The sequence below is a fragment of the Rhipicephalus sanguineus genome, chromosome 1 (genome assembly GCF_013339695.2).
Source record: "Rhipicephalus sanguineus isolate Rsan-2018 chromosome 1, BIME_Rsan_1.4, whole genome shotgun sequence".
Taxonomy (NCBI): domain Eukaryota; kingdom Metazoa; phylum Arthropoda; class Arachnida; order Ixodida; family Ixodidae; genus Rhipicephalus; species Rhipicephalus sanguineus.
This window is the reverse complement of record NC_051176.1, coordinates 293,614,853-293,627,644: the sequence shown is the minus strand read 5'-3', so window position 1 is coordinate 293,627,644 and position 12,792 is coordinate 293,614,853. Positions and strand designations below refer to the sequence as shown.

The window sequence follows — 12,792 nt, the reverse complement described above, 5'->3', positions numbered from 1 at the left end:
AAAGGCAGCCATTTCGCTGAGCAGGGAGTAGGAATCTGTAACATCTACCCCCAGTCATAGCTGTCAGTTTCCCTGCAAAGTTCTTGTTGAAGTAGGAGGGTCTACTTATTTAATTTTTCATATCTTACTGATTGTATGTTCAAGCACGGAACTGTCATTTTGAGCACACTGTGGGGGGGGGGGCTTCTACGCAGGGAGCGAGAGAAAGTAATGGCTTCACAGCAGGAAGTAGAGCGTCTGCGGCAGTCAGCTGCTGAGATGCAAGCTGACATGGAGGCCTGCCATCTGAAGGAGGGAGAGCTGCTGGAGTTCACAGAGCGCCTCACCACCAAGAGCGTCCAGCTGCAGTCTGAGCACAGCCTCCTGGAACTCAAGGTGAGCAGCACTGTCTGTTGGCATTGACCTGTTGACCGTGTACTCTCAGTTGACAGAGGGGCTAAAAATTTCAGTCGTTTCATTGCAGATTTCTTAGCGCACAGGTGCCTTTTTAGTACAGTACTTCTTTTCTGCGCTGTTCGGTGTTTTGCCCCCAGAAATCTAGCGAAAATTTTGTTCGCTTTTAAGAGTACCGTAAAATCCAAGCAAGCGCACCCCTCCCCTCCCGCCATTTCTTTTTCAACCTGTTCTCCACTACAGAATCCTGCAGCAGCAGTTCCTAGGAACCTGAGTTGTGAGAGTCTTTAAATATGTGTACGATTTCGTAGTACGTGTACAGTGTGGTGCCTCGGAGTGGCATTCTGAGTTGTCACAAGTTGTCAAAACATTTGAAGAACATCTTTTTCACCTTGTCATAACACATGAAATTTCACATGAGGATTCCCTCCGGTTCAGTAAAAACAGGGAATGCATGCGTATTCAATTAAGCATTTCATTAGAAGCACAGGTGTGCATTCTTTTACAAGGCTTCTCCGCCACCATATTGAATCTTGGTCTGCAACTGAGCATTGGGCCCCCCCTCCAAATCTTGTCCGATTATCTTTCACCGTAGGGGGGGCACTTGCTCGGGATTTTACTGTAGGGATAAAAGGAAAATGTATATCCAGCAGTCGCAATAAAACCACTGATTTACCTGCTTTAATTGGGCACCTAATTAAGGTGAGCGCTTTTCTGCAGCCATGAAAATCTGAGAGGAAATAATTTGGCCCATAGCATTCGTCACAGGAAAAATTGTCATCATAGCATGAAGCTCTCTAGGCAACCTGTACTGGTTCTTCAGAAGTAAAGCCATGAGGCTAAAGAAAAATCCTAGAGGTGTGCAGGTGTTTGAACTTTTGAATAACGAAAAGAACCTTGACTTATTCTAGTTGGTATTCAGATCAAATGTTCACTAGTACAAGGATTTTTTTAATTGCTTTCCAGTATTTCAGAACCACCGTGTATAGGGTTGTGCAAATATTCTAAAAATTGTAATTACAAATCAAATAGCTTTCTATTTGATACGGTACTTGAATCAGACACTGCATGTTCTAAATACAAAATATTTTTCTGTGCTATTCGATTAATCAGCACTAGCAGGAAAATGCAAAATGAACAAAACATTGAAACGGCAAGGGATCATTTTTCTTGTTTTAATTATTGCATTACCGGGACCCATAATAATAATAATATCTGGGGTTTAACGTCCCAAAACCACCATATGATTATGAGAGACACCGTAGTGGAGGGCTCCGGAAATTTTGACCAGCTGGGGTTCTTTAATGTGCACCTAAATCTTAGTACACGGGCCTCAAACATTTTCGCCTCCATCGAAAATGCCGCCACCGCGGCCGGGATTCGATCCCACGACCTACCGGGGCCCATGTAGACCAAGTCATGATTGACACTATATTGATCACTGGATGAAGGTTTTTTTGCTTAATATTAGTAATACTGTAGTGTCTCCAAAACAAAAGTGTATTTTAACCACTATCATCACCATATTCATGATGTTAATTCATGAAACATTTAATTTTTATGTCCCAGTTTTCTTTGATAGCAGGTGCCAAAGTAGTACCACCTTGAATACTGCAGTAACTACTGTTTTTAAACCTACAGTAAGAAAATATCTTGAAGGCTCTAGCTGCTGCTGCTGTACACGATCTTACCTCAATTTACATAAATGTGGCGTTTTTTATTGGTTAAAAGTAATCGAAATGTTCCTGTGTTAATGTTTGTGACTATCGTAAAATCCCGAGCAAGCACCCCCCCCCCCCTACAGGGATGGATAATCCGATAGATTTGGAGGGGGGGGGGGGGCGATGCTCGGTCGCAGATCAAAATTCAAGATAGTGGCAGAGGAGCCGCTAAAAATAAAGAATGCACAGCCTGCTTCTAATGAAATGCTTTATTGAATGTGCATGCATTCACTGTTTTTATCCGCACTCGTCGGGGCGAATAAAAACAGTGAATGAAACAGTGAAAATGGAGAGAAGGGGGCGCATATTTCAAATCTCCCAAAAAAAGGGAGGATGCACTTGCACGGTTAGGGGTGCTTGCTCGGGATTTTTCAGTATTTCTTTCAAATAAAATCTTTTGGAATTCTAGGGCTGCATTGAAAATGGTTGCCTTGTTATTTGAAAACTATTCAAATAGTATTCAGTTCATATTTATTTGTATTCGATTCAGTTATAAAATTCACTATTTGCACACCCCTAATCGGGTATGCTTGAGGAAACAAAAATTCCTGGTTCAGGGATGAAACGTGGGACCAGTGACTTTCCAAGGCAGTTACTCTAACATGTCAGCTAACCAGGAGGCCAGCAAATCACAGAGCAAGACCAAAATTAATCTACACATTAGATGAAAGACCATTTTCGATTTCATGAATTAGGCTTGTACCTATATGTGATTTGTACTGTGTACATCCCAAGTTGTTTGCCTCTATTCATTTGTGAAAAATGCACTATGGGATAAAAATGCAATCTTCAGCGATGGTAGTGATGTCCAATTGCGCCATCTTGTGCCAAACCTTTGAGTAGCACGAACCTGCACTGAAATCTGGATTTTGAATGAAACGGGTTCTGCAACAGTTTTCCAAGTGATCATCTAATGGCCTCACTATCGGAGTTTAGTGCCTCACGAATCAATTGCCAGAAAACAATTTTTTAATCCATTAAATATGAGCAGAGTTTGCAGGGGTTTGTCGCAAGCTCTGTGCACTTTTTCTCTTCTTTCGTCTGCAAGTTGCACAAGAGGAGGGGGGTGGGTGATAAAGGGGCAAAAAGCTTTGTCAGCGCACATTGTGACCTGGAGGATTTTTTTTCTTTTTTTTTTTCTTTGAATGTGGTTGAACACTTCTGGTATAATGATGAGCACACTAAAGTGTAATTAGCATTCTATAGAGCATGCCACCAGCACATGATGGCACCCCATGGGGGCACAAGAAGCACGATTGTGCAAAAGTCTGGCCGGGCTCTGGGAGTACCTGGTGTGCATCAGCTTTGTCCTGTGTCAGCTTGACCAACGTATAGCAGCCAAATTCATATAGCGCATTTTCAAGCAAATTAAATGAGCCAAACACCAAGCGATGTCTGGCAAGGCCTCTTGCTCGCAAGGCGTGTAAAAGAGACAAGTGCTTGCAATGCATATGGCATGCAATGTCCCATTTTACTTCTGAGATGCGTGCTTCTTTGTGCACCGCTTGCACAGCCGGGAATGGTGTGGGCACGTAGGCAGTTCACTCATTAATTGCAATTGTGTTAGTCTGCTCCACAGTCGTTAAGATGGCACTGTGGAAGCATAAATTCCAAGGAAAGCAAACGTTTTTGAGCTCTCAGAGATACCACTGAACTAAGGCTGCCAACAGGACTGTCAACATGCATGTACATTATGCGCGGCCTACACGGCCAGCAACCTTGGCTTGGCTCACACAATGCATTGGTACACTGTCACTGGATCTGTTGGTCCAAGGCCACCTCACCTTGATCTGTGAGTCTTTCTGTATGGTAAATGTTGGAGATGAGATAGTTGAAACTGCGCAGCTGAGCACGTGTTAATACGGCCCATGTGTCATGTATGGAAGACCACACATGGGCTGTTTGGGCAACCCAAGAAAAGTAGCAGCGTTAATGCGCGCCCGGTATTGAATGTTATGTAACCTGCCTGAAGGTGGGATGTAGTTTAAGTACTTAGTTGAAGCAAGGGATAGCATGTGCACTTTCCTCTTCCGGTGCTTCCAGTGTCCTAATGGGTAGTGCTCACATTCATTGAGTAAACTCTATGTCTTTGGGCACATCACACCACGCTTTAGTTAGTACACCAATCTTGACTGCAGTTTACACTGTGGATAAAACTTTGAGCCTAAAACTTCATGCAATAGTAAAATTCCTTGCTATTAAAATACAGTAAAGCCTCATTAATTCAAAGTCACTGGGACTGTGAAAAACTTTCTAATTAAGCGGGTTTTCGAATTAACGAAACATACAAAAAGCAGGATGCAAGGATGAATTACTGAAAGTAATCAGAGGTGGTCGTTTGGCCTTCTAGTTTGTGGCTCCAAGGGTTGTTTTCCAGCAATACCCGGTCCCATTTTTGCCTCAAACCCGGGAAAATGGCGGGCCTCGCTGCTGTCAGCACAAAAAAAAAAGGAGAAAGAAAAGAAAAAAAAAAGTCTCGTGGTCAGCTAAAATGCGTGCCTGCGGAAAAAAAAGGCGTGCTTCACTGCAGCACAGTGGTGACACGCGGGCAGCATGTCACCTGCTCCTCGCAGCGTCAGCGCGTCATGATGCGACCATTCGCCCATTCTTTCTGGTAAAATAAAGAATATGATAATGGCCAGTGTGACGGAATCCGCAATGTGTTCTGGCTGGAAAACATGATCATTGAAGCTTTCGAACTGAGTTTTCGAAGTAGGCGTTACAGGCAAGAACTCCGCCAGCAGTGCAAGTGTGCAAATTGCCGGAGCAACCACCAATCGGAGGTTCACATACATCATGAATTCCGTCAGGTCGTCCTTTATTATCTTTTCTTTTCCCAAAAAGAATGGGTAAATCATGACGCGCTCACTTTGTGAGAAGCATGCGGCATGCTGCCCACGTGTCACCGCTGTGTTGCAGTGAAGCACGTCTTATTTTCCGCAGGCACACGTTGTAGCTGAATACGAGACCGCGTTTTTTTTCTTTATTACTTTTTTTTCGCTAGCACCAGCGAGGCTGGGTTGCTTCAACTGTCACTCATTAATATCGCTACACTGCATTGCCCTGTGGCTCCTAATGGTCGTCGCTTCCGCAGAGTTGCGGCGAAATCGGGATCGGGAATTGACACATGGCACCCAAAGTTTTCGAATTAACCGGGCTGGCGCTGACCGCCGCTTCAAAATATCCACTCAGATTTACATTGCAAAATACGGGACCGCAGAAACCCTTCGAATTAAGCGGGATTTCGAAATAACAGAGTTCGAATTAATGAGGTTTTACTGTACCTTAATGCTTCACATTTCTGGTGAAACTACACTTCTTTTGTGTGTGTGTTACTTTAGATCATGCGTTTTTCGAGATAGTATGTTTTGTGTTGTGTTTTCCTTCAAAGCCTTAGGAACAAGGTTCTACTGTATACATGATGAGCATGTTGTAGAATTCACAGGATACGTGATCATCATCATCACTGCACGGCACGGCAAAGGCCTTTCCCATGTTTCACCATTCAACCCGGTCCTGTGCTTGATTGGTAAAACATGGGAGAAGCTTTGGACAGGATACATTGTTTTTTAAAAATTCGCTAAGTGCAACTTGTTCTTCGTGTAGCCTATTTTTCTGTGTTATTGGTTGCTCCATGGTATGTGAGTATGCCGTATTTACTCGAATTTAACGCGCACCTTTTTTCCGGTAAAACGAGTCCAAAAATAGCATGCGCGTTAGAATCGAGTACCGAAAAAAAGAAAAAAAAAGAAACTCGGTTATTGTATTGCCATCGGCATTTCAAAATGGCCGCCTCCTACGCGCCTTGGCCATTTCTGCCATTATTGTTTCAGTTCGTACGTGTGCTAAGGAGATTGTCATCCCGTTCTGCGTTCGCATCGACGGCATGGAAGTGCCGACTCCAAATACTCGACGAGTGCACCACGATGCAGCATTTAAAAGAATAGTTATTACATGTGCAGAGACGGACGGAAATCGGGCCGCATCGCGGTCATTCGGAGTTCCCAAAACGTGCGTGCGAGACTGGCGCAAACAGAAGCAAAAGAGTTTTTACAGCAAAGCTTCACGAAAAGGTTTCAGTGAACCAAAGCAGGGCCGGTTTCCCGAAATCGAAGAGCGTTGACAGCGACGAGGACTGATCCATTACGTGACTCGTATCGCCGCCGTAGTGGTGACAGCTTTAGCGGCAATGCCCGCCTTTTGACTTTGTGTTTTACTTTTTTGAAACTGTAGTTCTTTAAAACCCAAATACTTGTTCTGAATGTGTGAAGTTTGACTCCTACGGACTTTTTTTGTTCTTTTCTCTCACGAAAAATGGGTGCGCGTTACAATCGATGTATTACTTTTTCTTTCTTTTTGTCGTGGAAAGCGGTTGCGCGTTACACTTGAGGGCGCGGTAGAATCGAGTAAATACAGTAGCTCATTGAGGGTTACAGGCCTTTCTCATATGAGAATTGTAGAAGTGGTTTGTATGAATTGTTCTCTGTTAGTCATCATTTACGCAGCTGTCACTTTGGTCAGACCAGGGCTTAGTTTTCCAATTTGTGGTGACTTTTACTGTAGTTAATGCTATCTTTAATAAATGGTGCTAAAGTGTGAGATGCTTGTTGTCTAACCTTTATTTGTCCTGAATGCGTAGGCACAGAACCTAGAAGAGCAGAATAGCAAGCTGACACAGGAAATTGCGCAGCTCAAGAAGCAGAATCGAGATCTGGTGAGCCCTGTGTTCCATTTTGTTCGCATGCGGTCATTGAAGTCCTACATTATGCATTACACAGACAATTTCTAGTGAACATTGCTTTTGAAATTTCCCTCTTTATAGGGATTCCATTTAAATCTTAAACCATTCTGTGATTATTATTTAATGACATTATTTTCATCCTTTATATTCTCAATTCGCACCTGTAAAGCTGTAAAAGAATGATTGCTTGCGATCCTGGCTCATGTATGGTTCATGGAGTTAGACACATACAGTTTATCACTTAATTTTCATTTTGGTGATGGCTGAATCTCCATGTTTGCAGCAAATTGTCGTACACACTAGCACCAGAGTTTGCCAGGAGGAGCCAGCTCTTTAAGGGTCAAGGGAGAAAGCTTACGAAACGAAAAGACGACATAGGTCATAGTGTTATCATAAAAAATTGTCTGAATACATTTAGCAAAGAGAATGTAAGCGCCTGAACTAAATGCAGGAGTGCCCTACTTCTAAATGAAGTTGTGCATTGAACCTGGCTTGGCCCTAGTGTATGTACCGATAGTCTCAACATACAACCTCAACATGATAATAGCTCAACATGACAAACCTACATCCATAGTCTCAGCATACAACCTCAACATGACAAACCTACATCTTCGGCCCAACTCATCAATTGCCCCACATACTAAAACTGAGCAGGAAGTAAGCAGCTTTTCAATTGAATATCATGGGTCAGATGCACTCTATTGTGCTACCATAAGAAATGGCAGTATAGAAGATATTATTCAAAATAATAGTAAGTTAACTATCACTAAGTTGCAATGCAAAGTCGTCACTCCTGCATTACGTACTTAACACTAGCAATCACTCCTGTGTACACATTGCCATTACCAAACTGCTGGAGCCAGAAAACAAGCATAATTCCTATCATTGACGCTTGCCTAAAATCACAAAAATTTTTTCCTTGCATTCATTTGCAGGCATTCATTATAGCAAAGTGTATGTAAAACTCTTATTGCAGAATGCAGTGCTCTACATTGCCAGCATGCCAGCACAGCATTGTATTGTGGCAGGAATGAATTTATGCCTTGGTTTGCACATATGCAAGCTTTGTTTTTGCATTTTTCTTTGGCTGTAGTCAGGCCCAGGCCTGTTCAATGAAGACACATAAGTCCGCACACACCCTAACTCCAAAGCAGAAAAGATCCAGGCAGCCCAATTCTGTGCACATGTATAGCTTAAAGGGGTACTGACACAAAATTTCGTGGCCGAGATAACCTGCGGGATCGATTCCCGTGAACATGCATATATCATCTGCAAAATATCAACAGCGAATATAGCTGGGAAGGTATTTTAAATGAATTTTGAAGTTTGCGTGAGCGATCGACACCATCGGGCTATTGACATCCTCAGAGGTGACCCTTGGTGACCCCCTTACTTCCCTCACGTGACCACGCTGCAACAAGTTATGATGATGTCATAGCCGCCATGTTTTTTGCCGCGTTCGCTCCAGCAGCTTACTTCTCAGCGGCTGCTCGCAAACCGCGCGGAAGTGCGTCACAGTTCTGTGTGCTGACATGTCCAGCGCTGCACTCGCTAGGTGGTGATCGTTGCACCCGGTGGCTTGTTGTTTTTGAAACTGAAACTGACACTGGCCGGTAACTGAGACCCTGTAATTAATTATCTGTCGCACGCTGCAGCAAACGATGTGCCGCGTTATGACTAACAGGCCCCCAGTAACACATTACAGCAAGAAAACGCGAGGCCAAAATTTTTGTGTCAGTACTACTCCTTTAACACTCTAGAACTGGTGGTAAACCAGCGACGTCCACTTGGTTGCTGGACTGAAGACACTTCTGGGTTGGTCACTCTGTCATCTGAGTTCACCACGAAGCTAGCAGGTCTCAGAGCAAGAGCAAATTGATGGGAAGCTCAAGGCACACGAATACCATATGTGGGAAATCAGTTCTGCAGAAGCCTGCGATATGGAGGAAGGTTCACAAAGGAGAAAAATTGTCATCCACCTGTTAGTGGCAGGGTCATTACATATGAAGTGGTTTTTTGACCACCTTCAATCCCACTGAAACAAATCTTGATAGTACATATATGTGAATGTGGGAAGTACTTACTGAAGCGGTAGTTTACGAAAAAAAAATTTCATCATGCCATGAGGGCACTTCGAACTTCGCACACGGAAGTGAAACTGTCTCGTGAAAAATAAGTTATACAAAACTGCCACTTTGAGGCATTAGTATGAAACAACTTTTTCGTTAATCGCAAGGCACCAGTCATTCATGTTTATATTAGTTGATTTTTTTTTTCTATTTGCATTACTTTTAGGCATGAGGAAGCGTCACAAAATGCAGCATTTTAAAATTTTTTTTATAAAAAGCACTGATTATTTAATGAGGAACATGTTCACAATGTGGGCTTTATTGGTACATACTATATGATAAAAATACCGCGGGAGCAACTAAGACTGAAATGTGGGGGCGGAGCTGGGACAGAGTTAAAAAAAAATATAGCGTTTTGACACATGTTGCAGCTTCATTTTCACAGTGTAGCGGTCGAAGCAAAAATATAGCCTATACAGCCTTATGTAGTCATCATCATCAGCCTGTCTACGCCCACTGCAGGGCAAAGGCCTCTCCCATGTTCCGCCAATCAACCCGGTCCTGTGCTTTCTGTTGCCACGTTATACCTACAAACTTCTTAATCTCATCTACCCACCTAATTTTCTGTCTTCCCCTCACGCGTTTGCCCTCTCTTGGAATCCAGTCAGTTACCCTTAATGACCACCGGTTATCCTGCCGACGTGCTACGTGGCCGGCCCATATCCATTTCTTCTTCTTAATTTCAACTATGATATCCTTAACCCCCGTTTGTTCCCTGACCCACTCTGCTCTCTTCCTGTCTCTTAAGGTTACACCTATCATTTTCCTTTCCATCGCTCGCTGCGTCGTCCTCAATTTAAGTTGAACCCTCTTTGTAAGTCTCCAGGTTTCTGCTCCGTAGGTAAGTACCGGTAAGATGCATCTGTTATATACCTTCCTCTTGAGAGATAGTGGTAGACTACCATTCATGATTTGATAATGCTTGCCGAATGAGCCCCATCCCATCCTTATTCTTCTAGTTATTTCACTCTCATGGTTCGGCTCCGCGGTTACTACCTGTCCTAAGTAGACGTACTCCTTTACAACTTCCAGCGTCTCGCCACCTATCGCGAAGCGCTGTTCTCTGCCAAGATTGTTCCACATTACTTTAGTTTTATGCATATTAATTTTCAGACCTACTCTTCTACTTTCCGTATCCAGTTCAGTAATCATGAGCTGTAATTCGTCTCCCGCGTTACTCATCAATGCAATGTCATCAGCGAATCGCAGGTTACTGAGATACTCTCCATTAACTCTTATCCCTAATTCTTCCCAATCTAGGGCCCTGAAAACCTCCTGTAAACACGCGGTGAATAGCATTGGAGAGATCGTGTCTCCCTGTCGTACGCCCTTCTTTATTGGGATTCTGTCGCTTTCTTTATGAAGGACTATAGTGGCTGTGGATGCGCTGTATATTTCTTCCATTATGTTTATATAGGCTTCGTCAATGCCCTGATTCCGCAGTGCTTGCATGACGGCTGATGTCTCCACCGAATCAAATGCCTTCTCGTAATCTATGAAGGCTATGTATAGGGGTTGGTTGTATTCTGCGCATTTCTCTATCACCTGATTGATAGTATGAATATGGTCTATTGTTGAGAAGCCTGTACGAAATCCTGCCTGGTCCCTTGGTTGATTAAACTCTAATGTCGTATTAATTCTGTTAGCAATTACTTTTGTGAATAGCTTGTAGACAACGGACAGTAAGCTGATGGGCCTGTAATTTTTCAGGTCCTTGACGTCCCCTTTCTTATGGATCAAGATGATGTTGGCATTCTTCCAAGATTCTGGTATCCTCCCTGTCGAGAGACACTTCGTATACAGGGCGGCCAGTTTCTCTAACATAATCTCTCCACCGTCTTTCAACAGGTCTGATGTTACCTGATCCTCACCAGCGGCTTTGCCTCTTTGCATTCCCTTTAGGGCTTTCTTTACTTCTCCTGTTAATACTGGTGGGATGTCAGATTCCTCTGGGATATTACTGCTTCTTACGTTATCATCCTGACTGTCTCGGCTGCTGTACAGATCTCTGTAGAACTCTTCCGCTACCTCAACTATTCTATCCATATTGGTTGTGACCTTGCCATCCTTGTCCCTTAATGCATACATCTGATTTTTGCCTATGCACAGTTTTTTCTTCGTAGCTTTGAGGCTTCTTCCATTCTTTAGAGCATGCTCAATTCTCTCCATATTATACTTTCTTATGTCGGCTACTTTACGCCTATTGATCAACTTCGAAAGCTCCGCCAGCTCTATTTTGTCTGTTGCATTTGAGGCTTTCATAGCTTGACGTTTCTTAATGAGGTTTTTCGTCTCTTGGGATAGCTTACCAGTGTCCTGTCTAACGACTGTACCCCCGACTTCCACTGCACACTCCTTAATGATACTAGTCAGATTATCATTCATTGCGTCAACGCTAAAGTCGGCTTCCTTGGTTAAAGCCGCGTACCTATTCTGAAGTGAAACTCTGAATTCCTGTACTTTCCCTCGCAGAGCTAGTTCATTAATCGGCTTCTTGCGTATCAGTTTCTGCCGTTCCTTCCTCACGTCTAGTTGAATTCTAGATCTTACCATTCTATGGTCACTGCATCGGATCTTGTTAACTACTTCCACATCCTGTATAATGCCCGGGTTGTCGCACATTATGAAGTCTATTTCATTTTTAGTTTCGCCATTAGGACTCCTCCACGTCCACTTACGAGTAGTCCGTTTTCTATAGAAGGTATTCAAGATCCGTAAATTATTGCGTTCTGCGAACTCTACTAGTAACTCCCCTCTGGCATTTCTAGAGCCGATGCCATATTCCCCAACTGCATGATCTCCAGCCTGCTTCTTGCCTACTTTTGCATTAAAGTCGCCCATCAGTACAGTATACTGTGTCTTTACCTTACTCATTGCTGATTCTACGTCTTCGTAGAAGCGTTCAACCAGTTGATCATCATGGCTGGATGTAGGCGCGTAGGCCTGTATCACCTTCATCCTGTACCTCTTATTAAACTTAATCACGATACATAACACCCTCTCATTAATGCTATAGTATTCCTCTATATTGCCAGCTATATTTTTATGAATAAGGAACCCCACTCCTAGTTCTCTTCTGTCAGCTAAGCCACGATAGCATAGGACGTGTCCGTTCTTCAGCACTGTATAAGCCTCCTGTGGCCTCCTAACCTCACTGAGCCCTATTACATCCCATTTAACACCCTCTAATTCCTCGAATAGTACAGCTAGACTCGCCTCACTAGATAAAGTTCTAGCATTATATGTAGCCAAGTTCAGATTCCAATGGCGGCCTGTCCGGACCCAGAGATCCTTAGCACCCTCTGCTGCGTCGCAGGTCTGACCGCCGCCTTGGTCAGTTGCTTCGCAGCCGCTGGGGACTGAGGGCCGAGGGTTAATTGGTGTATTCATGTGGGAGGTAGTGGCCAAGTACTACAACAGGGTGGCCAATCCTGCTCTGGTGAGGGAGTGCATTGCTGGCTGTGGTCGCCAGTGAGGCTGCACCCCAGGCCTGCACCCCATGCAACTAACAAAAAGCAATAACTGTGCTAGCGTCGTCGTCGCCTCGATGAAGAAAGCGTGCGCAGCGTCCGTCTGCTGGGTGAGGCGGGGTAGAAGAGGGAGTAGAAACGATGTGTCACGTACACAGGGTGGCCCGCATTTAAAGGCTTGATTCCAGAATTGGCTACCAATTTTAAAATTCGTTTTCTAAAAAACTAAATGAGTTAGGGTTGTATAACTTGGCACATATTATTAGGGTACCGATCAGAACATATCTTGAAAGTTTAATTGAAATCAGTGACTATCGGAAAATCCCCGGAGTTCCCCT

The 12,792-nt window shown here is 43.7% G+C and overlaps 1 protein-coding gene across 3 annotated transcripts in view; it reads left to right on the top strand.

The window, feature by feature from the left end:
- The window catches only part of LOC119379290 (coiled-coil domain-containing protein 186), a 108,537-nt gene that overhangs the window by 38,579 nt on the left and 57,166 nt on the right, over positions 1 to 12,792 (top strand). For 2 of the 3 annotated variants that reach the window (XM_049411922.1, XM_049411920.1), the window contains exons 9-10: positions 199 to 375; positions 6,754 to 6,828. In XM_049411922.1, the coding sequence (XP_049267879.1) occupies positions 199 to 375; positions 6,754 to 6,828 (252 nt within the window). Of the gene's footprint in view, positions 1 to 194; positions 376 to 6,753; positions 6,829 to 12,792 lie in introns of all 3 variants that reach the window. The other variant, XM_037648556.2, reaches the window with a different exon arrangement.